The sequence below is a fragment of the Oncorhynchus kisutch genome, linkage group LG15 (genome assembly GCF_002021735.2).
Source record: "Oncorhynchus kisutch isolate 150728-3 linkage group LG15, Okis_V2, whole genome shotgun sequence".
Taxonomy (NCBI): Eukaryota; Metazoa; Chordata; class Actinopteri; order Salmoniformes; family Salmonidae; genus Oncorhynchus; species Oncorhynchus kisutch.
Window position 1 is genome coordinate 16990328 of NC_034188.2, and position 26441 is coordinate 17016768.

Here is a 26441-nt window from a genome sequence, read left to right on the forward strand (position 1 = left end):
GACCAACCAACCAACCGCCTGCTAGAACCGTATCCTTAGAACAGCGTCCAAACGGTGGGGGTGGGAGAAGTGTGTCTTAGATGATGTCATCACGTGTAGGTGTAGTCTATATCCGGGATCATCCCTTGCTCCCGGTAACCCCGGTTGGTCCCGTAGCCCGCCGTGTGACCCAGTTGGGTGATGATCCCGTTGTGACTCTGGTTGCTCCGGTAGGTGCCATTACCGTGCGATGAGGGGAAGATGGTGTGCACGTAGGTCACATCTTCCCCTCCTTTGGGTTGCAGGGGCTGATGGGTCATCATGGGCGTCATAGCCAAGCCGGGGCTCCTGATCTCCAGGATGGAGGTGTCCTTCTTAGTGCCCGACTCCACGTAGTCATCGTATGGCTTCCCCATTCCGACCCCGCGCTGTCCTCGGACCCCATAGGAGTCTGTTTCCCCGGAGACATACCCGGCGCGCTGGCCGTACCAGCAGAAGATGCCGAAGATGAGTATGAGGGAGACCAGGGCCGTGGCTCCGCCAATGATCTCGGCCAGGGGGAGGGCTGCCATCTCTGAGTCTGAGTCCTCACCCCCGTCTCCCCCCTCGGGGCGCAGAGCCTCCCCCGTCTCTATCTGAGCGCAGACGGGGGTCTGGTCTGTTGTGTCCTTTTCCTGCTGCTGTCCTCTCTGTGACCCTCCAGAGTGGGAGGAGGTGGAGCGCAGGGGGAGCAGGCAGACGAGGTAGTGTGATCGTGGCGTGAGCTGGGTTAGTAGGTACTGCTGTCTCTCCCCGGGGACCAGCGTCTCTGTGATGGAACCCAGAGCGGCGCTGCTGCCCAGCCTCAGCCACGACAGCCGGAAGGAGGGCGCTGGCTGTGGGCACAGCCACGTCACCTGCACGCTGTCCGCAGACAGGGGCTTCACCGTGAGTTCTAGAGCATTGTGTGAGGCCTGCCCCCCCGCCTCTCCTCCTCCCGGTGGCATCACCAGGCCTGGCCGCATGGCCCTGAGGGTAAACATAGAGCCCTGGCTGGGGGGGGAGGTGGTGGTAGTACTAGAGACAGTGTTCACCCCACCTGGTGGGCCTTCACATTGGTCCATGAGCCCAGAGAGGTCCCTGAGGGCCTGGCCTCGAACCACCTCCGGCCCGTGGCAGGTCAGGCCCCGTACTGTCACTGCTGCCCCTCGGCCATACAGCCAGGCGTGGAGCCAGAGCAGGTTGCAGCCACAGTACCAGGGGTTCCCCCGGAGCAGCAACAGCTCTAGGCCGTCCGTGTCCCTCAGCAGCCCCCGGGGCAGTGTGGTCAGGTTGTTCCCTGCAGGGATGGAAATGGAGTAGTTCACTACAGTTACTCTGCAATACACAGGCTGCCTTTTAGTCTACAGTGCAGAAACTCAGCAATGTAAAATCTTAGGATTTTAGCTATGGAAATTATGGGACAATGGAAACTCTGTTCCATTGCGTTTCCCCCTACTACCTCCCACCCCTCCAAATTCCACCCCGGGCTGGTTACCTGACAGGTCCAGCCTCTGCAGCCTCCTCATCCCGTCCAGGGTCCCCCGGGGCATGTGGATCAGCCCGTTGTCCTGCAGGTGCAGCCTTAGCAAGTGTGTGCTGGGAAGGTTGATGGGCGGGGCCTGCAGGGCATTGCGGACCAGCGACAGCTCTGTGAGGTTGGCCAGGCGGGAGAAGGTGTCATCGGCGATGCGGGTGTTGGCCAGGAGATTCCCGTCCAGGACCAGGCGTCTCAGTGAGGCCAGGCCCCGGAAGGCGTGGGTGGGGATGGTGTTGATGCGGTTGTCGTCTAACCTCAGCTCCTCTAAAGAAGCCGGGAGGCCGGCTGGGATGCTGGACAGGTGGTTCCGGGAGAGGAAGAGTAACCTCAGCCGCGGCGTGCCGGAGAAGGCCCGCTCCTGAATGCTCACCGTGGAGATGGAGTTGTCGTCCAGGTGTAGCCTCTCTAGCAACGGTAACCTGGCCAACACCGTGCGCGGCAACGTCCGAATGTTGTTGTCCTGCAGGTGTAGTTCCCGTAGCGACGGCGGCAGGTGTATAGGAAACTCGTCTAGTTGGTTGGCGTAAAGGTAGACCACACGGATGCTACTGCTGCGCTCTAACGATGGCGGCAGGCCGGAGTTGGCCAACCGGTTGCTCTGTAAGTAGAGAACAGTAGCCGTTAACGGTAGAGGAGGGATCATGCTCAGGCTCCGGTCGTTACAGTAGACAAAGCCTTCGTCACACCGGCACACCAACGGGCACAGAAAGTCTTCCTCGCCCTCCTCCATGGCAACTGCTGCCGCCGCCAACTCCAGCATCTCAGCCAGTAGAGTCAGGCACAGGAGGAGCAGGAAGAGCCAATCACGGAGCTCTGCCAGACTCTCGGCAGCCATAGTCCCAGTCTCTGTGTGAGAGAGAGAAAGAGAGAGAGAGGGAGAGAGGGAGAGAGGGAGAGAGAGAGTTCATGAGTTTCGAAAGTTCTTGTACTTCAGGAAAGAGAAAGAATGAGAGTTACAGGTAATTTCTATTCCAATGTCCTTCAAATTCTTATGTTGTGTAAATGTGTTTTCTTCTTCAAGTTTTACTGATGTGATGTTTTTTGGACTAAGAAAGTGCTTGAGATAGTGTATGAATAGTCCCTGGGCCCAACTTAAGTGAAGCTGTCAGGATAATATGGGTCACTCCTACCAACCAGAAGCTGTCAGGATAATATGGGTAGACCCGGCGCCAGAACGAATCTGTTGGACCAGCATTTGATTTCCAGAGGCGGGCCCATTTTTGGACCTCCTATCTGTGCACTTACATGCATTTTTTAAATTGGTGTAATAGTAAAGACCATAGGCAGCTCATGAGCTTCAAGTTTGGGGAAGTTTACAATTTATCCTACCATTTCTACCGCTCTGCGTGCCAGTTATGAATATTTATATATGCAAATTTTCGTGGAACAGTTTAATTTCAATAATAAAGTGTTTTGTTTCTCAAAATCGATGTCACATGGTTAATCACATGGTTAATCACATGGTTAATCACATGGTTAATCACATGGTTAATCACATGGTTAATCACATGGTTAATCACATGGTTAATCACATGGTTAATCACATGGTTAATCACATGGTTAATCACATGGTTAATCACATGGTTAATCACATGGTTAATCATACACCTGCCACATGGACACATTGATACACTGTAGTCCATTGGCGAGCATAGAACTCAGAGCCTATAGGCCAATGCAGCAGTAGGCCTATAACTTCCACCATCAAGTAAGTGTAATACAGTACATTCGGAAAGTATTCAGACCCCTTTCGTTACGTTACAGCCTTATTCTAAAATAGTTTAAATGTTTTTTCCCTCATCAATATACGCACAATACCCCAATGACAAAGCAAAAACAGTTTTTTAGAAATGTTTGCTACATGTTACGTTCCCCAGTTTCTGTGTTATAGCTTGTGTATTTGAGTGTGTGTTTCAGGAGACGGTTTCCTGAATTCTCCTCAAGCAGCTGATTGGTCGACTCCATGGCTAATTGGAGAGCTGGCCCCGCCCCCTCGTCAAGACGCAGCTGTCTCCAATTACCCATTCCTTCTGAAGCTATATAAAAGCCAGTGTTCTGTTCAGAAGAGAGATCATTGCTGGGAGGAGATAGCAGAGAGATTGATTGTGATATAGATCATTGCTGAGAGAGGAGGTTGATGGCTGAGGGGTATAGCATGTTGGTCGTTAGTATGTACTATGTTAGTTGTTGTTGGTAGCAGCTTTGGTATGTTCTGTGTTTGTTGCTTTGTCAGAGCTTCTTTAATGGCCTGAGTTAGTTTTTTCTCAGTTTTATTGTGAAGTGGATTGCTTAATATTCTTTGTCATTTGTTCCCAGAGGGGAAGGGGAAGGCACCTAGGGAGTGCTTAGGCAAGAGGCCCGCGGGCATACATATACCCGTAGTATATTCACTGTCTTGGCACACTAGGTAAGACCTGGGCGGACCACCCCCTGTATCTTGGTTAGGGCACCAGGTGGTGCTAAATTAGGTAAGTAGTGGTTAGGCAGGTTAGATAGGAGAGGGTAGGTTAGGTAAGTAGTGGTTAGGCAGGTTAGATAGGAGAGGGTAGGTTAGGTAAGTAGTGGTTAGGCAGGTTAGATAGGAGAGGGTAGGTTAGGTAAGTAGTGGTTAGGCAGGTTAGATAGGAGAGGGTAGGTTAGGTAAGTAGTGGTTAGGCAGGTTAGATAGGAGCTGGGGCTTTGAGATTTACTTTGGTTCCATCCAGACCCTTTCCCCCATATTACTGTGTAAAGGAATAAAGTCCTTGTAAACGGTACCACATTCTGCCTTTTGTCATCCTTACTTACGCCTACAGTCCAGACCCCTTTCCCTTCGTGGGGAGTTGAGTTGTAGCAGGGTGTTGCGTTTTCACACAGATTTTAGACGCTTTTCACTGACAGCAGCAACTCAATCAGCCACGCGCACTACCCAAATGACAGGCTTCCCACACGTCTGATTTGAAACAATCTGCAGCAACAAAAAAATGCTAGAAGCTACTGATCCTCTGTGGCTGTAGTCTCTGTAGTCGTGCTCCCTGGTGGAGTATTTTGAATGATTTCATTTAGAAAGGAGTAATTATATAATTTTGGCGAAACATACATTTACTTTAGAGCAATCCTGCCAACTTTCCTTTCCAATTCGCAAGAGGCTGAAACCAAAGATCTGTATAATGACGAGATGCTCATGTCTCCGCCCTAACAATTGGAGTCTTTGTCGCAAAGATGGGAAGGCAGGCAACAAGCTTATGTCTGCCTATTATTCCCATAGAAACGCATTGGGTTTATGCTGGACAGCTTTTGGTGAGAGTGAGCCCTCTCACTTCACCTCTTCCCCTCTGCTTAAACTACTGTATATCACCGGACAAAGCATCCGACCGAGCGAAAACACGCCCCTCTACATGTAGCCCATGTATCTGATGCTTTCTGGAAAGAAATAGTATGACAGGACATACATCAGATACATGGTCTACACAGTGAGTGAGGGACTGACATTGAGGGGAAGTGAAGAGTGTGAGCGGAACACAAAGAGATTGGAGAAAGTTTAACGAGAAGAACTGGAGAGAGAAAATGAGTGAAAGGATTTTAGATTTTTTTTACCTGCTAGAGTCCATTGACACACCGGTGTGTCAATCTAAGTAAGATAATACAATTCCCATCAAAATAAGTCAGTTTAAGCAAGAGATCTCTGTTTTTTGCATTGCATGTGTCTCATTCTACCGCATCCGCTGATATCGCACTTCCGCATCTGCGGTGAAAGGTGGCAGAGCTAGAGCGGTGTTTGTCAGACCATGAGACCGCCCATCTGCGGTGAAAGGTGGCAGAGCTAGAGCGGTGTTTGTCAGACCATGAGACCTCCCATCTGCGGTGAAAGGTGGCAGAGCTAGAGTGGTGTTTGTCAGACCATGAGGCTTTCCTATCTGCGGTGAAAGGTGGCAGAGCTAGAGCGGTGTTTGTCAGACCATGAGACTTCCCGATCGGTCTAAACGGTTTGACAACCTATTATGACCACTCTATTGAAAGGGGAGATACTCACGAACACGATGATGATATCCGTTTTGCTTTACGATCTCCACAAGTGTCACAGAACTTGTCTGGTACCGGTAGTTTTGTGCCTACCCAAAAAGGGTCTAAATATGTGTAAAAAAAAATCCGGAGCTTTCTTATATTTCCTAGATATAGGACAAGCACTTTTTGCCATTTATGAATGTGTTGTTATTCAATATGTTTCTCTTAGCTATAACTCAATATTTGATACAATTATTTTTGCATATATTTTTTGATACCTTAAAATGGGTCCTAAAATTCCAAGTCAAATAGCTAAATGATCCACCTTCTAAAAGAAATATCCATATGTCAGATTAGAACCCCCCCCCCCCACACACACACACAACAGTTTAGACTTTGAAGAATTAAATTCTAATGATGAGAGAGAAACATTGGGGGGGGATCAGATTAGACTAGGTAATAACGGTGATGTTGATATTCTGTAAAACATCTTTCTCTAAATGCACTGTTGGTAACCCCAGTCAGAAATTACCCCCCCCCCCTCCCCCCCCCTTGGATAAATTTGAATAAATCCACAATTGATTCGAATACAGTCTGTAGTTCATTATTGAAGTCTGAGAGGCAACGTAACTGTGACTTGGGATTTGGAAAAACCACAAACATTCACTCACCACAAACTGACATGTACTGTATTATGCATGCTGTCTCTCAGTGTGTCTGTGTGTCTGCGGTTATTGTTCTCCAAATGTGGTATACATTATTCAGTGAAGATCTTCCGAATTCCCAATAAATATTGAAGTTTGTGTTTTACATATCCATTAAAAACATAATTTTTTTACATTTATACATTCCTCGGTTTACATTTCTCTGCTTGTCCGTTGGTGTTGAATCTTTGAGAGCGCCATCAATTTACAATTCAGATAAACAAAAAGGAATGTCAGTGGCGTTTTAGAGTATACTATTTATATGACACCAAGAAATGTGATTATACATTATTGTATACAGTGCAGTATATTCTAGGGGTTTCAGACTTGGACATGTGTTCTCCCATCCTCTGAAATGCTTGACATGATTTGACAGTACATTTGACAAACAAATGCTCTGCAGGCAAGATTTTCCTTTTGTTAAATTGTGTGTGTGTGTGTGTGTGTGTGTGTTCTCACTCTCAGGACAACATGCAAAATTGCCCCTCGGCTCCAGTCAAAATACATGCAAAGCAAACAAGAGATGGACAGACTGAGAGAAGGAGATGAGGCTGACTCTGGCAATGGGTTGTGAGATAAAGAGTCAGCATTGAGTCAATTGGTTTTAAAAGGACCATCATTAACAATGATGTACTACTGCTGTGTATCTGGTGATGTTTTCATATGGACGTCCCGTCTCAGGGCCTTGTGGAGGAGTTTTGGCCGGATTATGATAATGATGGATAAAGTTCTATCCTGAATAAAGACTGGATCTTGATGTGTTTCAGAGTGGATCTATTTTTAGCTCAAAACAGATGACTTCTAAGGACTGCCTATGCCAGTGTTCACCCAACAGGGACAGATAGAAAGAGTGAGCGAGTGAGAGAGTGAGTGAGAGAGAAGAACATAAGGGAGAGTGTTTAGGTGGAGGATATTTTGGGGGGGGCGAGTCCCCACTATGAATATCAAATAGCATGTACCTTTCTGCGACACCCGCCTTCTTCCTTTCATGATCATACCTTTTGAATAAGGTGTGTGTCTCAGCGCCAGACTCGCCTTTACACATTTCCTCTCAATGATTTTACATTTTTCGTTCTTCCTTCTCTTTTCCCTGAGCCTTCTTTCTTCCTGAGCTCATCTTTCTATCTGAGCATCTTTCTTCCTGAGCTCATCTCTCTATCTGAGCATCTCTCTTCCTGAGCTCATCTCTCTATCTGAGCATCGCTCTTCCTGAGCTCATCTTTCTGTCTGAGCATCTTTCTTCCTGAGCTCATCTCTCTATCTGAGCATCTTTCTTCCTGAGCTCATCTCTCTATCTGAGCATCTCTTCCTGAGCTCATCTCTCTATCTGAGCATCTTTCTTCCTGAGCTCATCTCTCCACCTTCACTCCATCTTTCATATCAACTCTTCCTCACTCTTGTGTTTGTGTACATAACTGTCCATGTAGTTATTTCTGCCATACCTCTCTCTCCACCCCCCCCCCTCTCTCTCTCACTCTTCATCTCTTTCCACCCACTCTCTCTCCATCTTTACCTCTCTCCTTGGATAATCTATTTCATCTGTACAGCTCCTCAGCCTTTTGTTTCTTTATTCACTCACTCCATTCCTTCACACTTAGATTGGATCAATCAGATTGGATCAATCAGATTGGATCAATCAGATCCCAGCTCTCTCCTCCTCCAATCGCCCTCTACTCTCCTCCCTAGTGAGTTTGTTTTCATTTCTGTCGTTTAATTTGGATCCTATTCTTACTACCTCACTCACTGCTGTTTTCTCTGAGGCATCGCTCTAAGCATTTCAATTTTTTTTTTTGAAATGACACAAACGATCTGTATTTCTCAGTAGAATATAGAGAAATTATATGGCAGGTTATGTTTTAAGATATTTCAGAGCAACATGTTGAACCTCAAATCTCTAAAGATGATGTTTGAGAAACCTGTTTAACTTACCCTCTCAGTGCTGAGTCTCTCTTTGCCTTCTGTCTTCTTCTGTCTGTTCCACAGCTGAAGGGGCTGTTCGTGTGTGTGTGACAAGTCAGTGTGTGTGCGCGAGCGTACGTGTGTGTGTGTGATGACAGTTCCGGTTCACTCTGTCCGTAGTAGTTCAGAGGTTCAGTCAGTTCCCTCTGAGCCACCGTACTTCCTGTGGCATTGGTGAGCGATGAGGATGAGGATGATGATGTTTGCAGCCTATAGGTTTCCAGGGAAGCAGCATGGGAGAGGAGGAAGGCACAGGGAGCAGCATGGCCTAGCTAGCCTAACAGCCTACAGCCTCCAGCCCCATCCAGAGTAGCATCTGGCAGCTCAGTCAGTATCCAGGAGAGTCAGTCTTCAAGGCCTCTCTGCTGGTTGGTTTATGTTGTCTTCATGTTGATTTACATATGTCCAGATGGTCATCCAGTCAGTCTGTGTGTGTCTGTATAGATTGAACCAGCTGGGGGGAATAGAGAACGTTACACACCTCAGAGATTAGAAGAGGTTAGAGAAGGTGGAGGAGGAGGTGGAGGAGGAGGTGGTGGTGGGATGGGAGGTCACAGGAGTCTGGGCCACTTGTTATCCTTCACTTTGAGGATTATAATGAATAATCTCTTATTAAAGCCTATAGTGACACTGCTCACTATCCACCCAGACACTTTTTCTCTCCTAAAATTTTCGGGGATTAGCGTCTCTAAAGTTGATATTGCTTGATAATTGGCCAGTGTGAACTGCTCAATTTCTGCTGCGGGCCACATGTGCGTCAGATCATTTTTACGTGTGTGTGTGTCGTGTGAGAATGTTTGTGTGTTGTCTGTGGATTTGTCAGCCTCAGTTCTTCAGCTTGTTGGTGGAAGGAGTGATGTCCTCCCTCTGTCTCAGTGGTACTTGCCCCAGCGGCACAGCCTGACTAGTCTGACGTAGTGCCCCCCTGTGGGGAGAACAGAGACGGCAGTTAGCTAGGACTCACACACACACACACACACACACACACACACACACACACACACACACACACACACACACACACACACACACACACACACACACACACACACACACACACACGTGTTCCAAATGGAACCCCAAGGCTCTGGTCAAAAGTAGTGCCCTACAGTATGTAGGGAATAGGGTGCCATTTGGGACACAATCATTCACTACTTTATCTATGAGTCAACTGTATAACAGCAGAGAAGGTTCCAGAAGAACCATAATAATGTGTTTGCTTAATACGAATGCTCAAGTCTAACCATGCTCAAGTTAATCTTCAAAGGATAGACACTCCAGCTTCAGTAACTCGACAGTTATGTTTGGCAAGGTTAAGAGTCTAGGAGTAAAGCACTGTTCTTCAGCCCTAGAAATGAGGATCCACAGGGACTTCAGGCTTTCATTCCAACTCAGTGTTAACACATCCAATAGAGTTATTCAACTACACAACAAGACTTCAATTTGTTGAATCAGTTATGTTAGTAATGGTCTGGAACAAAATCCTGCACACCCCAAGGACCAGAATTGAAACACACTAGACTGAAAGGACTAGAAAGGGAATGTTACAGAGTCCAGACCCTGTGTGTACAAGTGTAGAGCTATTGTGTATGTGTGGTGAGGTCGTCTGTGTGTGTAGTGTAGCGTACTGTAGTGTAGTTTACTGTAGTGTACTGTGGTGTGGTGAGGTGTAATGCACTGTAGTGTAGTGTACTGTAGTGTGGTGAGGTGAGATGGTTGTGTTTCTGTGCTCCTCACTCCCCATGCTGACACAGCCTATGTTCAGCCCTGGCTAGCTAACACTGTAGTGGTAGCTGTGGAATAGAATAGAATATAAAATAGAATGGTTCCCCTGTGTCTCATTGGCTGACAGCTCTAATGTTCTGACCACAATAACACTTAGAAGTCTGGGTCTTCTACAGCAGTAACACAGATGGACTAGGTGTGTTTTGGTAATATTTTATGGCCCACTATATTACCAGAACACTCACAGAGCAGCACTATAGGATATATATGGTACTCTGGTGTGCGTTCTGGTAATATTGGGCCCAATATTGAGGATTCTCCAGAGAACACTTCTATCTACCACCAATGAGTAGAAAAACATTCTCAATAGGTTTGATTAGAGCGCCAATGTGTGCTGTGCAACAAACATTCATTATAACCAGTGTGTGTGGTGTGTAGAAGAATGCAAATGATGTACATGTGCTGAGGTGAGCATTTTTTAAAATTGTTTGTCTGTGTGTCTCTTCTCTACTAGTGTGTGTGTGTTGAAACTGTTTAACCAACAACCCCCCCCCCCCCCCCCCCCCCACACACACACACACACACACACACTTCCCCCCTATTTCTAATTTACTGAGGGAGAGCTGGAAAGTCTGAGGAAGAGTGGGTGATCGGGGAATGAGAGAGATAGAGTGCACAGAGAGAGTGAGGGAATGCCAGAGTGGGGAGGGAGGGGGCAGATTTATGAACCCATTGGAATGTAATTTGGAGGCAGAAATGACTGTCAGCCTGAGCAAGGTTTAAACTCACTAAAGCCTGAATCCACGTCCACTGACGGGAATGTGTGTGTGTGTGCGTGTGTGTTTACAGGAACGCAGACGTGTTTTATAGTAAATAGAAGTGGGTGGTAAATGTGACGGGGAGTGTAAAACCACAGAGCATGGTTTGCTATGCAGATTGAACCTCTCACTGAATGACTGTGCTGTATAACCACCCTACCACTTCACGTATGAGTGTCACAACTACACAATATCTGGTGATGTAATACAGAATTTAACAGTTCACATTGCTCCCTGTGTTTCGCTGACTGCTCTGACCTGACTGTATGACATTACACACACAGACACAGTGAGGCCTGACAGACTGCAGAGGCCATGAGGCCATGACCGGAGAGATCAGCCAAGGGTGTCCATTCATACAGAGAGGGATGAAGGGAGAGAGATGGATGAAAAGAGAAAGGGAAGAGGAAAACCAGGAGAGAGCTAAAGAGAATAAGAGGGTGTAAAAGCGAGAGAGAGGGATGTGACTAGCTTTTTAAAACAGTGACACACAGCAGCCATTTAGAGAATCCGTTTAGAGAGCGAGAGCAAGAGATACAGGCAACCTGACAGAACGAGATAGGGAGGGAGTAGGGCTAAAATACATAGAGAAGGAAAGGAGGGAGAGAAGAGGAGAAGAGAAGGGGAGAAAAGGCACCATACTGTATTTTCTTAGTATCCCCTTTTCCTCCCTCTCTTTCTCTCTCTCTTTTCTTCTCTCTCTCTCTCTCTCTTTCTCCCTCTCTGACCCTCTTTCTCTCTTTCTCCCTCTCTGACCCTCTCTCTCTCTTTTTCTCACACACACACTCCTCACTCATGAATATACACCTCCTGTATTAGCCTTCTTCCAGGTGAAGGGTGTGATCAGCTCTAACAGCAGCCCTTTACTCAATGATAATGACCATCACCATATGCAATGGGACAACAAACCTATTTTACTCTCTAAAGCAATTCACCCCCTGTAGAGAGTAGACCCACACGTTCCTTCCTCTCCCTCTACTTCTCCATTGATGCCCGCCATCAAGGCTGAGCTGTCCCCTCACTACCCTCCTCTCATCCCTCTCTTCCTACCATCTCTTTCTCCTCTCGTATTAGACACTCTCCCTCTCCTTCTTCTCCTCCATCTCCCTCCCTTCATCTCTCCATCGCTGTTCCTAGAGATCTCTGTTCTCTCCCCCATTTGGGTAAATCCAGTCTCTTCCTCCTCTCCTTCTTCGAGTATCCACACTCTTTCTTCTCCCTTGATACCAGCCAGCCATATAGGGTTATTTTGGTGGGTGTCTGCTGCACTGGGATGGACTAGGACCAGAAATCGGCCCAGCATTAAAAAATGCAAAGCATTTTTCTCCCCTCGAAGCCCCGATTATTAGCTGAAAAACTGTAATTCTGCACAAAAAAACCTATAATTTCTTATATTAATTTAGACTGGACCACTAGGCTACAAATGGACCAGGTCATCTGGCATTTGCCAGAATTGCCCTAGGGCCAGTCTGTCCATGCGGCTGCTCCCTCCCTAGAGATTCCTGCTCCATCTCTAGAGATTCCTGCTCCATCTCTAAAGATGCCCATCTTCCCCTTCTGGTAAATCCAGTCTCTCCCTCCTCTCCCTTTCATCCATTGATGCCTGCCAACCATCAGGGCTTTGGGTCATTTAGGTGGTTTTCTGCACTACTGCTATGCTACTCCCTTCCTCCATCCCCTCCCTAGATCACTCCTCTCCTTTTAAATATGAGCGCTGTGAGTGTGACAGTACTCAGCCTGACAGGGGAGAGTGGGAGTCCAGTACATTACATGAGAGAGGGAGAGACATAGAGAGGGGGGAGAGGGAGAGTTATATTGTTTGCCCTGCAGGAGTTGAACCATAGAGTTAGCCTGTACAGTGAAATGGATGAAAAGCCACTAGGAGTGTGTACTATTACATCTTTCAGCTCCAAAGGCTCCTTTACACTGATGTACAGTGCATTTGGAAAGTATTCAGACCCCTCCCCTTTTCCCACATTTTGTTACTATACAGCCCTTTTCTAAAATGGATAAAATAAAATAATGTTTTCATCAATCTACATATCAAATCAAATCAAATCAAATTTATTTATATAGCCCTTCGTACATCAGCTGATATCTCAAAGTGCTGTACAGAAACCCAGCCTAAAACCCCAAACAGCAAGCAATGCAGGTGTAGAAGCACGGTGGCTAGGAAAAAATACTCCCTCATGACAAAGTGAAAACTGTTTTATAGAAATTTTAGCAAATTTATATAAAATAAAAAACAGAAATAAGTATTCAGACCCTTTGCTATGAAACTCGAAATTGACCTCAGGTACAACTTGATTGGAATCCACCTTTGGTCAATTACATTTTATTGGACATGATTTGGAAAGGCACACACCTCACTATATAAGGTCCCACAGGTTAGAGTGCATTTCAGAGCAAAAACCAAGGGATGAGGTCGAAGGAATTGTCGGTAGTTCTGGGGAAGGGCACCAAAACATTTCTGCAGCATTGAAGATACCCAAGAACACAGTGGCCTTCATCAATCTTAAATGGAAGAAGTTTGGAACCAAACTGAGCAATCCAGGGAGAAGGGCTTGGTCAGGGAGGTGACCAAGAACACGATGGTCACTCTGACAGAGCCCCAGAGTTCCTCTGTGGAGATGGGAGAACCTTCCAGAAGGACAACCATCTCTGCAGCACTCCACCAATCTGGCCTTTATAGTGGCCAGATAGATGCCACTCCTCAGTAAAAGGCACTTGACAGCCCGCTTGGGGTTGTCATGGACTCTCAGACCATGAGAAACAAGATTCTCTGGTCTGATGAAACCAAGATTGAACTCCTTGGCCTGAATGCCAAGTGTCACGTCTGAAGGAAACCTGGCACCATCCCTATGGAGAATCATGGTGGTGAAAGCATTATGCTGTGGGGATGTTTTTCAGCGGCAGGGACTGGGAGACTAGTCAGGATTGAGGGAAAGATGAACGTAGCAAAGTACAGAGAGATCCTTGATGAAAACCTGCTCCAGAGCGCCCAGGACCTCAGACTGGGAAACAGGTTCACCTTCCAACAGGAAAACAACCCTAAGCACACAGCCAAGACAACGCAGAAGTGGCATCGGGACAAGTCTCTGAATGTCCTTGAGTGGCCCAGCCAGAGCCTGGACTTGAACCCAATCTCTGGAGAGACCTGAAAAAAGATTTGCAACAATGCTCCCCATCCAACCTGACAGAGCTTGAGAGGATCTGCAGAAACGAATGGGAGAAACTCCCCAAAACAGGTCTGCCAAGCTTGTAGCGTCATAACCAAGAAGACTCGAGGCTGTAATCGCTGCCAAAGGTGCTTCAACAAAGTACTGAGTTAAGGGTCTGAACACTTCTGTCAATGTGATATTTCAGTTTTTATTTTTAATAAATGTGCAAAAAAAAATTAAACCTGTTTTTGCTATGTCATTATGGGGTATTGTGTGTAGATTGATGAGGGGAAAAAATGATTTAATCAATTTTAGAATACGGCTGTAAGGTAACAAAATGTGGAAAAAGTCAAAGGGTCTGAATACTTTCCAAAAGCACTGCATATAATATAATCGCCTAGATTAACATTTTATTTTGCTTACAGCTATTTATCTGATATCTGACTTAAATACTAGGCTATAAGATAATTGAAAAAAAAACTGAATTACTTAATAACTAGGCCTACAGGTAGCTGCCAAAATAATGGAAACACTTGTGTAAATGAGGGATACAAAGTATATTGAAAGCAGGTGCTTCCACACATCCCATCACGCTCAAGGTCATGAATAAAAAATGCTGGGCAGGCCATTATTTTGGCTACCGTAGCTACAGTACCAGTCAAAAGTTTGGACACACATACTCATTCAATGGTTTTTCTTTATTTTTACTATTTTCTACATTGTAGAATAATAGTGAAGACATCAAAACTATGAAATAACACATATGAAATCATATAGTAAGCTAAAAAGTGTTAAACAAATCAAAATATATTTTAGATTCTTCAAGGTAGCCACCCTTTGCCTTGACGAAAGTTTTCCACACTCTTGGCATTCTCTCAACCTGGAATGCTTTTTCAACAGTATTGAAGGAGTTCCCACATATGCTGAGCACTTGTTGGCTGCTTTTCCTTCACTCTGCGGTCCAACTCATCCCAAACCATCTCAATTGGGTTGAGGTCGGTGATTGTGGAGACCAAGTCATCTGATGCAGCACTCCATCACTCTCCTTCTTGGTCAAATAGCCCTTACACAGCCTGGAGGTGTGTTGGGTCATTGTCCTGTTGAAAAACAAATGATAGTCCCAATAAGCGCAAACCAGATGGGATGGCATAAAGATGCAGAATGCTGGTTGACAGATTCATCAGCAAAGCACCATCACACCTCCTCCTCCATGCTTCACGGTGGGAACCATACATGCGGAGATCATCCGTTCACCTACGCTGCATCCACAAAGACCTTGGAACCAAATATCGCAATTTGGACTCATCCGACCAAAGGACAGATTTCCATCGGTCTAATGTCCATTGCTCGTGTTTCTTTACATACGCAAGTCTCTCCTTCTTATTGGTGTCCTTTAGTAGTGGTTTCTTGGCAGCAATTCGACCATGAAAGCCTGATTCACACAGTCTCCCCTGAACAGTTGATGTTGAAATGTGTCTGTTACTTGAACACTATGAAGCATTTATTTGGGCTGCAATTTTTGAGGCTGTACATAGTCTATTGGTAAATAGCCCACCCTTTTCACCTACCTCATCCCCATACTGTTTTTATTTATTTACTTTTCTGCTCTTCTGCACACCTATATCTCTACCTGTACATGACCATCTGATCATGTATCACTCCAGTGTTAATCTGCAAAATTGTAATTATTTGCCTACCTCCTCATGCCTTTTGCACACATTGTATATAGACCCCCCCTTTGTTTTCTACTGTGTTATTGACTTGTTAATTGTTTACTCCATGTGTAACTCTTTGTTGTATGCTCACACTGCTATGCTTTATCTTGGCCAGGTCGCAGTTGCAAATGAGAACTTGTTCTCAACTAGCCTACCTGGTTAAATAAAGGTGTTCTCAACTAGCCTACCTGGTTAAATAAAGGTGAAATAAAAAATAAAAAATAAAAAATTTAAATGAACTTTTAACCTCTGAAGCAGAGGTAATTATTGGTCTTCCTTTCCTGTGTCGGTCCTCATAATTTTTAGAAAGTACTAATGTTACTGACCCCACCACAACAACAAAATACTTAAATACATGTATTTCGTCCTTGTAACATTTAAATTAAATACTGTAGAATTCCATTCATTCCTCTGCAGGACTGCTTTTCTGAGGAGTGCCAATATGGCGGCCTGTGGCTTCAAAGCCTCTCATTGGCCAAAACATAGCATTAGCAATCCAGGGTTTATGTACTTGATTGACCTCAACCTACTTGAACACTTATGGGAGATTCTGGAACGATGCCTGAAACAGCGTTTTCCAACAACAACAAAACATCAAATAATGGTAATTCCTCGTAGGACAATGGTGTTGCATCCCTCCACTAGAGTTCCAGACACTTGTAGAATCTATGCCAAGGTGCATTGAAGCTGTTCTGGCTCGTGGAGGTCAACGCCCTATTAAGATGCTTTATGTTGGTGTTTCCTTAATTACAGCAAGCTCCATTGTGTATTATTTTGGTACCAGGTAGTAATGGAATTCTTGGAAGTGTTGAATTATTTGAAGGAAGTACCGTTGTTGCATTTTCCTATGAAATATCAGGTAAACAAACACTATCTACACTACTTGTTTAACTTAAGCCCTAATAGAGTTTTGAACTTAGACACAGGCAACACAACACACACACACATACTGTACTGTACACGCACGCGCACACAGTCACACACCAGTGGAGGCTGCTGAGGGGAGGACGGCTCATTATAATGGTTCGAAGGGAGTCAATGTCTGATGTATTACGACGAGCACGTCCTCCCCAATTAAGGTGCCACCAAACTCCTGTATCACACACACACAGACAGACAGAAACACAGTGAATATGTTTTGCATAAATCGGTTGCCAATTCTGATCTGGAGGATCATCATCATCAGAATAATTATTCCAGTCAGATTCTCACCCACATACTGTATGCACAAACACATACACACAATACACAATACTCACTGTACACACACACACACACACACACACACACACACACGCACACGCACACGCACACGCACACGCACACACACACACACACACACACTGTATACACACACACCTCCATCTCACTGTCACACACGTAGCTAGCATGATGGCAGCCTATTAAATTTAATGCAGTGTTTTCGCACACACACACACACCTCACTTACCCCTCCCAAGGCCCACACACCTCACTCACCCCTCCCAAGGCCCACACACCTCACTCACCCCTCCCAAGGCTCACACACAGACATCATCAGAGATACACACATAAACATTCAGAGCGGATATATGGAGGCAGTAAAGGTTACAGTTTGTATTCTGTTGAAATAAATTCAGTCCCTGAACTTTTCTCTGTGCCTCCTACTGCAGCAGCGTTGATCTGTTGTGCTGCTCCAAAAAATAGGGCTGCGTGTTTGTGTGTGTGTGCACTCAGATGGATCATGAAATTCCCCTCACTTGTGTAATGCATTCCTCTAGTATCTTTATTTTGAATAGGATCTATGTCAACTCAGAATGCCTCCTAGAGGTTGGGGCCCTATACAATGGTTTGTTGGTTTTGTTTTTATACAAAATGATCAGCAAACGTTCAAAATAATAACACACGGAGTTAGAAATGCACAGAGGTAAAACAGTATTGAATGGTGTAAGGATGATGTTATTATTCATTTTTAATTGTTATATATGTTTTATTTTGAATTGATATTGAAGTCACAGTTAAATAAATGATCTGAAATCAAATACACTTAGGACAACCTCGTAGAGCCCCTAGTAGAGCCCCCAGTAGAGCCCCTAGTAGAGCCCCTAGTAGAGCCCCAAGTAGAGCCCCTAGTAGAGCCCCTAGTACAGCCTCTAGTAGAGCCCCAAGTAGAGCCCATAGTACAGCCTCTAGTAGAGCCCCAAGTAGAGCCCCTAGTGCAGCCTCTAGTAGAGCCCCAAGTAGAGCCCATAGTACAGCCTCTAGTAGAGCCCCAAGTAGAGCCCCTAGTGCAGCCTAAGTAGAGCCCAAAGTAGAGCCCCTAGTATAGACCCAAGTAGAGCCCCTAGTAGAGCCCCTCGTAGAGCCCCTAGTAGAGCCCCCAGTAGAGCCCCTAGTAGAGCCCCTAGTAGAGCCCCAAGTAGAGCCCCTAGTACAGCCTCTAGTAGAGCCCCAAGTAGAGCCCATAGTACAGCCTCTAGTAGAGCCCCAAGTAGAGCCCCTAGTGCAGCCTAAGTAGAGCCCAAAGTAGAGCCCCTAGTATAGACCCAAGTAGAGCCCCTAGTAGAGCCTCAAGTAGAGCCCCTAGTAGAGCCTCAAGTAGAGCCCCTAGTAGAGCCCCTAGTAGAGCCCCTAGTAGAGCCCCCAGTAGAGCCCCTAGTAGAGCCTCAAGTAGAGCCCCTAGTAGAGCCCCTAGTAGAGCCCCTAGTAGAGCCCCCAGTAGAGCCCCTAGTAGAGCCCCTAGTACAGCCTCTAGTAGAGCCCCAAGTAGAGCCCATAGTACAGCCTCTAGTAGAGCCCCAAGTAGAGCCCCTAGTACAGCCTCTAGTAGAGCCCCTAGTAGAGCCCCCAGTAGAGCCCCTAGTAGAGCCCCTAGTAGAGCCTCAAGTAGAGCCCCTAGTAGAGCCCCAAGTAGAGCCCATAGTAGAGCCCCAAGTACAGCCCCGAGTAGAGCCCCAAGTAGAGCCCCTAGTACAGCCTAAGTAGAACCCCTAGTAGAGCCCCTAGTACAGCCTCTAGTAGAGCCCCAAGTAGAGCCCCAAGTAGAGCCCCTAGTACAGCCCCAAGTAGAGCCCCTAGTAGAACCCCAAGTAGAGCCCCAAGTAAAGCCCCTAGTAGAGCTCCTAGTACAGCCTCTAGTAGAGCCCCTAGTGCAGCCTAAGTAGAGCCCAAAGTAGAGCCCCTAGTATAGACCCAAGTAGAGCCCCTAGTAGAGCCCCTAGTTGAGCCCGTAGTAGAGCCCCTAGTACAGCCTCTAGTAGAGCCCCTAGTTGAGCCTAGTAGAGCCCCTAGTAGAGCCTCTAGTAGAGACCGAGGTAGAGCCCCCAGTAGAGCCCCTAGTTGAGCCTGTAGTAGAGCCCCTAGTAGAGCCACTAGTAGAGCCCCTAGTAGAGCCCCTAGTACAGCCTCTAGTAGAGCCTAGTAGAGCCCCTAGTAGAGCCCCTAGTAGAGCCTAGTAGAGCACTAATTATAGCACATAGTAGAGCCCCTAGTAGAGCCCCCAGTAGAGCCCCTAGTAGAGCCCCTAGTAGAGCCCCCAGTAGAGCCCCTAGTAGAGCCCCTAGTAGAGCCCCTAGTACAGCCTCTAGTAGAGCCTAGTAGAGCCCCTAGTACAGCCTCTAGTAGAGCCTAGTAGAGCCCCTAGTAGAGCCCCTAGTAGAGCCTAGTAGAGCACTAATTATAGCACATAGTAGAGCCCCTAGTAGAGCCCCCAGTAGAGCCCCTAGTAGAGCCCCTAGTAGAGCCCCCAGTAGAGCCCCTAGTAGAGCCCCTAGTAGAGCCCCAAGTAGAGCCCCTAGTAGAGCCCCTAGTAGAGCCCCAAGTAGAGCCCCTAGTACAGCCCCTAGTAGAGTCCCTAGTTGAGCCTCTAGTAGAGCCCCTAGTACAGCCTTTAGTAGAGCCCCTAGTTGAGCCTAGTAGAGCCCCTAGTAGAGCCCCTGGTAGAGCCTAGTAGAGCCCCTAGTAGAGCCTAGTAGAGCCCCTAGTAGAGCCCCCAGTAGAGCCCCTAGTAGAGCCCCAAGTAGAGCCCCTAGTAGAGCCCCAAGTAGAGCCCCAAGTAGAGCCCCAAGTAGAGCCCCAAGTAAAGCCCCTAATAGAGCCCCTAGTAGAGCCCCTAGTTGAGCCCGTAGTAGAGCCCCTAGTACAGCCTCTAGTAGAGCCCCTAGTACAGCCTCTAGTAGAGCCCCTAGTTGAGCCTAGTAGAGCCCCTAGTAGAGCCTCTAGTAGAGCCTGTTTTATTTTGAATTGATATTGAAGTCACAGTTAAATAAATGATCTAAAATCAAATACGCCTAGGACAGCCTCGTAGAGCCCCCAGTAGAGCCCTCAGTAGAGCCCCTAGTAGAGCCCCAAGTAGAGCCCCTAGTAGAGCCCCTAGTAGAGACCCAAGTAGAGCCCCTAGTACAGCCCCTAGTATAGTCCCTAGTTGAGCCTCTAGTAGAGCCCCTATTACAGCCTTTAGTAGAGCCCCTAGTTGAGCCTAGTAGAGCCCCTAGTAGAGCCCCTGGTAGAGCCGAGTAGAGCCCCTAGTAGAGCACCTAGTAGAGCCTAGTAGAGCCCCTAGTAGAGCCCCCAGTAGAGACCCTAGTAGAGCCTAGTAGAGCCCCTAGTAGAGCCCCTAGTAGAGCCCCAAGTAGTTCTCCTAGTAGAGCCCCAAGTAGAGCCCCAAGTAGAGCCCCTAGTAGAGCCCCAAGTAGAGCCCCAAGTAAAGCCCTAGTAGAGCCCCTAGTAGAGCCCCTAGTTGAGCCCGTAGTAGAGCCCCTAGTACAGCCTCTAGTAGAGCCCCTAGTTGAGCCTAGTAGAGCCCCTAGTAGAGCCTCTAGTAGAGCCTAGTAGAGCCCCTAGTAGAGCCGCTAGTAGAGCCTAGTAGAGCCCCTATTATAGCCCCTAGTAGAGCCCCCAGTAGAGCCCCTAGTAGAGCCTAGTAGACCCCCTAGTAGAGCCCCTAGTAGAGCCTCAAGTAGAGCCCCTAGTAGAGGCCCAAGTAGAGCCCCAAGTACAGCCCCAAGTACAGCCCCAAGTAGAGCCCCTAGTAGAGCCCCAAGTAAAGTCCCTAGTAGAGCCCCTAGTACAGCCTCTAGTAGAGCCCCAAGTAGAGCCCCTAGTACAGCCCAAAGTAGAGCCCCAAGTAAAGCCCCTAGTAGAGCCCCTAGTACAGCCTCTAGTAGAGCCCCAAGTAGAGCCCCTAGTACAGCCTAAGTAGAGCCCAAAGTAGAGCGCCTAGTATAGACCCAAGGAGAGCCCCTAGTAGAGCCCCTAGTACAGCCTCTAGTAGAGCCCCTAGTTGAGCCTAGTAGAGCCCCTAGTAGAGCCTCTAGTAGAGACGGGGGAGAGCCCCTAGTAGAGCCAGTAGTAGAGCCCCTAGTACAGCCTCTAGTAGAGACCCTAGTTTAGCCTAGTAGAGCCCCTAGTAGAGCCCCTAGTAGAGCCCCTAGTACAGGCTCTAGTAGAGCCTAGTAGAGCCCCTAGTAGAGCCCCTAGTAGAGCCTAGTAGAGCACCAATTATAGCCCATAGTAGAGCCCCTAGTAGAGCCCCCAGTAGAGCCCCTAGTAGAGCCCCCAGTAGAGCCCCAAGTAGAGCCCCTAGTAGAGCCACTAGTAGAGCCCCAAGTAGAGCCCCTAGTATAGCCCCTAGTAGAGTCCCTAGTTGAGCCTCTAGTAGAGCCCCTAGTACAGCCTTTAGTAGAGCCCCTAGTAGAGCCCCTGGTAGAGCCTAGTAGAGCCCCTAGTAGAGCCCCTAGTAGAGCCTAGTAGAGCCCCTAGTAGAGCCCCCAGTAGAGACCCTGTAGAGCCTAGTAGAGCCCCTAGTAGAGCCCATAGTAGAGCCTCATGTAGAGCCCCTAGTAGAGCCCCAAGTAGAGCCCCAAGTAGAGCCCCTAGTAAGAGCCCCAAGTAGAGCCCATAGTAGAGCCCCAAGTAGAGCCCCAAGTAAAGCCCCTAGTAGAGCCCCTAGTACAGCCTCTAGTAGAGCCCCAAGTAGAGCCCCTAGTACAGCCTAAGTAGAACCCCAAGTAGAGCCCCAAGTAGAGCCCCTAGTAGAGACCCTAGTAGAGACCCAAGTAGAGCCCCTAGTAGAGCCCCTAGTAGAGCCCCTAATTGAGCCTGTAGTAGAGCCCCTAGTACAGCCTCTAGTAGAGCCCCTAGTTGAGCCTAGTAGAGCCCCTAGTAGAGCCCCTAGTAGAGCCTAGTAGAGCCCCTAGTAGAGCCGCTAGTAGAGCCTAGTAGAGCCCCTATTATAGCCCCTAGTAGAGCCCCCAGTAGAGCCCCTAGTAGAGCCTGGTAGACCCCCTAGTAGAGCCCCTAGTAGAGCCTCAAGTAGAGCCCCTAGTAGAGCTCCAAGTAGAGCCCCTAGTAGAGCCCCAAGTACAGCCCCAAGTAGAGCCCCAAGTAGAGCCCCTAGTAGAGCCCCAAGTAGAGCCCCAAGTAAAGTCCCTAGTAGAGCCTCTAGTACAGCCTCTAGTAGAGCCCCTAGTACAGCCTAAGTAGAACCCCAAGTAGAGCCCCAAGTAGAGCCCCTAGTAGAGCCCCTAGTTGAGCCTGTAGTAGAGCCCCTAGTACAGCCTCTGGTAGAGCCCCTAGTTGAGCCTAGAAGAGCCCCAAGTAGAGCCCCTAGTACAGTCTCTAGTAGAGCCCCTAGTAGAGCCCCTAGTAGAGCCTAGTAGAGCCCCTATTATAGCCCCTAGTAGAGCCCCTAGTAGAGCACCTAGTGGAGCCCCTAGTAGAGCCCTTAGTAGAGGCTAGTAGAGACCCTGGTAGAGCCCCAAGTAGAGCCTAGTAGAGCCCCCAGTAGAGCCCCTAGTAGAGCTCCTAGTAGAGCCCCCAGTAGAGCCCCGAGTATAGCTCCTAATAGAGCCCCTAGTAGAGCCCCTAGTACAGCCTCTAGTAGTAGAGCCCTTAGTAGAGCCCCTAGTACAGCCTCTAGTAGTAGAGCCCTTAGTAGAGCCCCTAGTAGAGACTAGTAGAGACTAGTAGAGACCCTAGTAGAGACCCTAGTAGAGACTAGTAGAGACCCTAGTAGAGCTCCTAGTAGAGCCCCGAGTAGAGCCCCTAGTAAGAGCCCCTAGTGGAGCCCCTAGTAAAGCCCCTAGTAGAGCTCCTAGTAGAGCCCCTAGTAGAGCTCCTAGTAGAGCCCCTAGTAGAGCCCCAAGTAGAGCCTAGTAGAGCACCTAGTGGAGCCCCTAGTAGAGCCCCTAGTAGAGCCTAGTAGAGCCCCGAATGGAGACCCTAGTAGTTCCCCTGGTAGAGACAAGTAGAGACCCTAGTAGAGCCCATATTAGAGCCTGGTAGAGCACCTAGTGGAGCCCCTAGTGGAGCCCCTAGTAGAGCCCCTAGTATATCCTCCAGTGGAGCCCCTGGGCATTCGCTCCATTGTCAATGTGTAATGTTTTCCACATGGAAAGCCATGCATTATCTCTCCATCTCTCTCTCTCACTCTCTGTCTGTCTCTGTCTTTAATCTGATGTTCTGTAATGTTTAGGCACAGAGAATATCCTTCTAATCTCAATATGGCCCTGTTTGCTCTGTCATAATCCTGTGTGTTTGCGTGTGCATGTGTTTTTAAAAGACATTAATCCCCAGTAAAACTGTATGACATCTGCCCTCTATGCTCTCTATGCCCTGTTGTGTTTGTGTGCTGAAATGAGTTCTGATGATGTAATATTTTGTTTATGTTATTGTGCTTGAGATGCTGTGCTGCACCATACGTTGCGTTTGAGTAAACAACTAAGTGCCCATACTGCGTGTGTGTGTGTTCACACACACATACAAAAAAACTTTAGATCCTATGGCCTGAGTAGTATAACATAAAACATGCACACACACAGTCTTGTATAACTAATCTTGTGGGGATACACAAGTCCTATTTAAAATCCCATTTTCCCTAACTATTACCCTAAACTTTATCCTAACCTTAACCTTAAACCCAAAACCTTAACCCTAAAGCTAACCCTAACCCTAAAGCTACTAACACAAATTATAACCTTAACCCTAAACCCCCAGAAATAGCATTTGACCTTGTGGGGACTAACAAAATGTGTCAAATGTTTGTTTGTTAACTATTCTTGTTGGGATTTCTTGTGGACATCCACACATATCCAGAGTGTAACACACACACACACACACTCATGTTGGCTTCATTATTTATCCAAATACAATGCGAAAAAATCAATATGCACCATACAAATAATAAACTAGTAAGAGTGCCCTTTATGTCCATGCAACTCTCACAGTCTCACCTCAGAATTAGACCATCCATCTTTCTCAAGTGTCAAATTTCTAAATTGTTTCAAACATCAAAAGTGTTCATCTTAAGGTTAGGCATTACTTCAAATGTTAAGATTTAGGATAGGCTAAAAACAAAAATAGTAAAAATAACTTTCTATCGCTGGATTCGTCCATGCAACCTTTGGCACCAGAGGCAGACACTTAAGGTTGGGGTTAAGGTTAGGTATTAACTCTGAATGGCACCAGAGGCAGACACTTAAGATTGGGGTTAAGGTTAGGCATTAACTCTGATGGGCACCAGAGGCAGACACTTAAGATTGGGGTTAAGGTTAGGTATTAACTCTGATGGGCACCAGAGGCAAACACTTAAGTGTGGGGTTAAGGTTAGGTCTTAACTCTGATGGGCACCAGAGGCAGACACTTATGCCCATCTGCACCGAAAACTTAACTGAAGATAACAGTGCTCCCTGTTGCCCCTAGTGGCCAATTTCTACAACATCTCCCGAGATCCTCAGACATCAATGGACGTTGAATACTGACTTGTATCAAGGGTGACCTGGCTGGTCCTATTCCCCCTCTTATAAACCTATTGTGTTCCGATATAACTTATCTTAAAATTAACCATTTAAAATCAATTTTGAATGTGTTTTTATACAGCCTGTAGCATATAGAATGATCCTACCTTTTTGATCCTACAGCCTAGGCTTGTCGAGTCGATCGCGTTATCTGTCTCTCTCTCTCTCTCTTCTGTTTACAACGGTTAAAAACTGCCTCCAAAATGCTTAATCGCCGTGGAAACCGCCTTCGCAGCGCTGTTACATCTCCATCTCCATCCCAGTGTGTCGCTCTCTCTCTCTGTGAGAGTGTGTGTGAGGGAAAGAGTCACTAACATATTATAATAAGCGTTGCGCGCCGTTTCCCTTGCTCCCTGCGTGACTTTGTTCGAGAGCTCAGTGTCTGTGCCTTATTACAGAAGTACACTGGAGTCTATAACTTAACCATGAACTTAGCCCGCTGTTACAATATAAGTTGTCAGATCACTGAAACTCGAAAGGCACATCTGTTTAAAAAAAAAGGCTATTGCGCGTATATGGTTACGCATATAAACTAACCTCGCCATAAAGTCATGTGGATCTATAGGCTATAATGTCATTATATATTTGTATACGTTGAGTAAAGGGCGCCAGGTGTTGCCAGAGCCGGTGCTGTGATCCATGCGCGCGCTGACGCTCTGCATGTGTGATGGTGGTGCGCGCGGGGAGCTTCGAGCGCGCGAAGCTGATGCTCTTCTCTCTGTTCAGCTCCGTTACCGAATTCAGCAGGTCTTTACGGTTCAGACAGACTAGCCTTACCAAGAAATCCATAAAGTATTTTATTGACAAGTCCTCCATGTGCAACATAATGGGCTTGTTATATTATCCTTTAAATTCAGTTAATTATTCAGTTTGCGTGGTGCATAAATTACACCGTGCTTGAAATAACTCAAAGCCTTTTGCCAGAAAAATACACGTCAATATTTCCCTGTAAGAGGTATAGCCTTGGTTTATTCTACTATATAAGTGGTTCTCGTGCTACAATAGGCCTATGACTGTTCAGTTGTATCTTTAAAATTACAGCAGGTTAATATTATGAAACTGTAGAGCAGATTCTCCTGCTTTTGTCCAAGGAAAGTACAATCAAATGTATAGAATCCAATCAATGAGCAGAAGAAAAAGGAGAGGTTTGGAGAAAGAGGGGAACAAGAGGTGACAGGGAGGAGAGCGAAGAATACATTAACATGTTGCACAGGGCATAAAAGAGAGGAGATGGAGAGAGACAAGAGGAGATGGAGGAAAATAGTTCATAGATAATAGAGCAAATTGATTCTGGATACATTGTACAGATCTGTCGTTTTTATCAGCAGCAGAAACATCACCATAGTAATCATCCTCAGCATCACTGTTCAGTTCTGAAGCCAAGGCAGGATTAAGTCTTACGGTATATTCTAACCACAACCGTAGAGAAACCCACAGCTGCTCCACACATACACACACAGCCCTAACACACCACACACACACAGCCCTAACACACCACACACACAGCCCTAACACACCACACACACACAGCCCTAACACACCACACACACAGCCCTAACACACCACACACACACAGCCCTAACACACCACACACACACAGCCCTAACACACCACACACACAGCCCTAACACACCACACACACACAGCCCTAACACACCACACACACAGCCCTAACACACCACACACACAGCCCTAACACACAACACCACACACCACCAATTATATATATATTCTCATTGTCAGTCACAGCAAAATTTTCTTTTCATCTTTTCTATCCATTTTCTTTCAAATTATATATATTCAACCCTGGTCTGTACATCCTTTCAGTGTGGAAAACCAAGTCTGGTACACATCACCTATTCCCCTCCGCTCTGTGCCCTCTCTCTCTTTCTCTCTTATTGTCTCTCTCTGTCTCTCTCTCTCTCCATCTCTCTCTCTCTGTCCAGTCATAACCTCATTACTTACCTTTCCAGGAGAAGGTAGGCTACACTCCATCTTTTATTTTATGTTCCCAGAAATGTAGTGGCTCCTTATGCGTTTTCTCTAGCTTCCTCTCTCTCTCTC

At 46.9% G+C, this 26441-nt stretch overlaps 1 protein-coding gene across 2 annotated transcripts in view; it reads right to left on the minus strand.

Annotated features, from left to right (window-relative positions):
* The window catches only part of LOC109880741 (leucine-rich repeat transmembrane protein FLRT1), a 27983-nt gene extending 1542 nt beyond the window's left edge, over positions 1-26441 (minus strand). The window contains exons 1-4 of one of the 2 annotated variants that reach the window (XM_031789738.1): positions 26343-26441; positions 8155-9109; positions 1496-2383; positions 1-1297 (exon numbers count right to left, since the gene is read on the minus strand). The exon at positions 1-1297 is cut by the window's left edge and continues 1542 nt beyond it. In XM_031789738.1, the coding sequence (XP_031645598.1) occupies positions 90-1297; positions 1496-2372 (2085 nt within the window). In that variant the 5' untranslated portion in view covers positions 2373-2383; positions 8155-9109; positions 26343-26441 and the 3' untranslated portion in view covers positions 1-89. Of the gene's footprint in view, positions 1298-1495; positions 2384-8154; positions 9110-24484; positions 25190-26342 lie in introns of those variants that run through there. The other variant, XM_031789737.1, reaches the window with a different exon arrangement.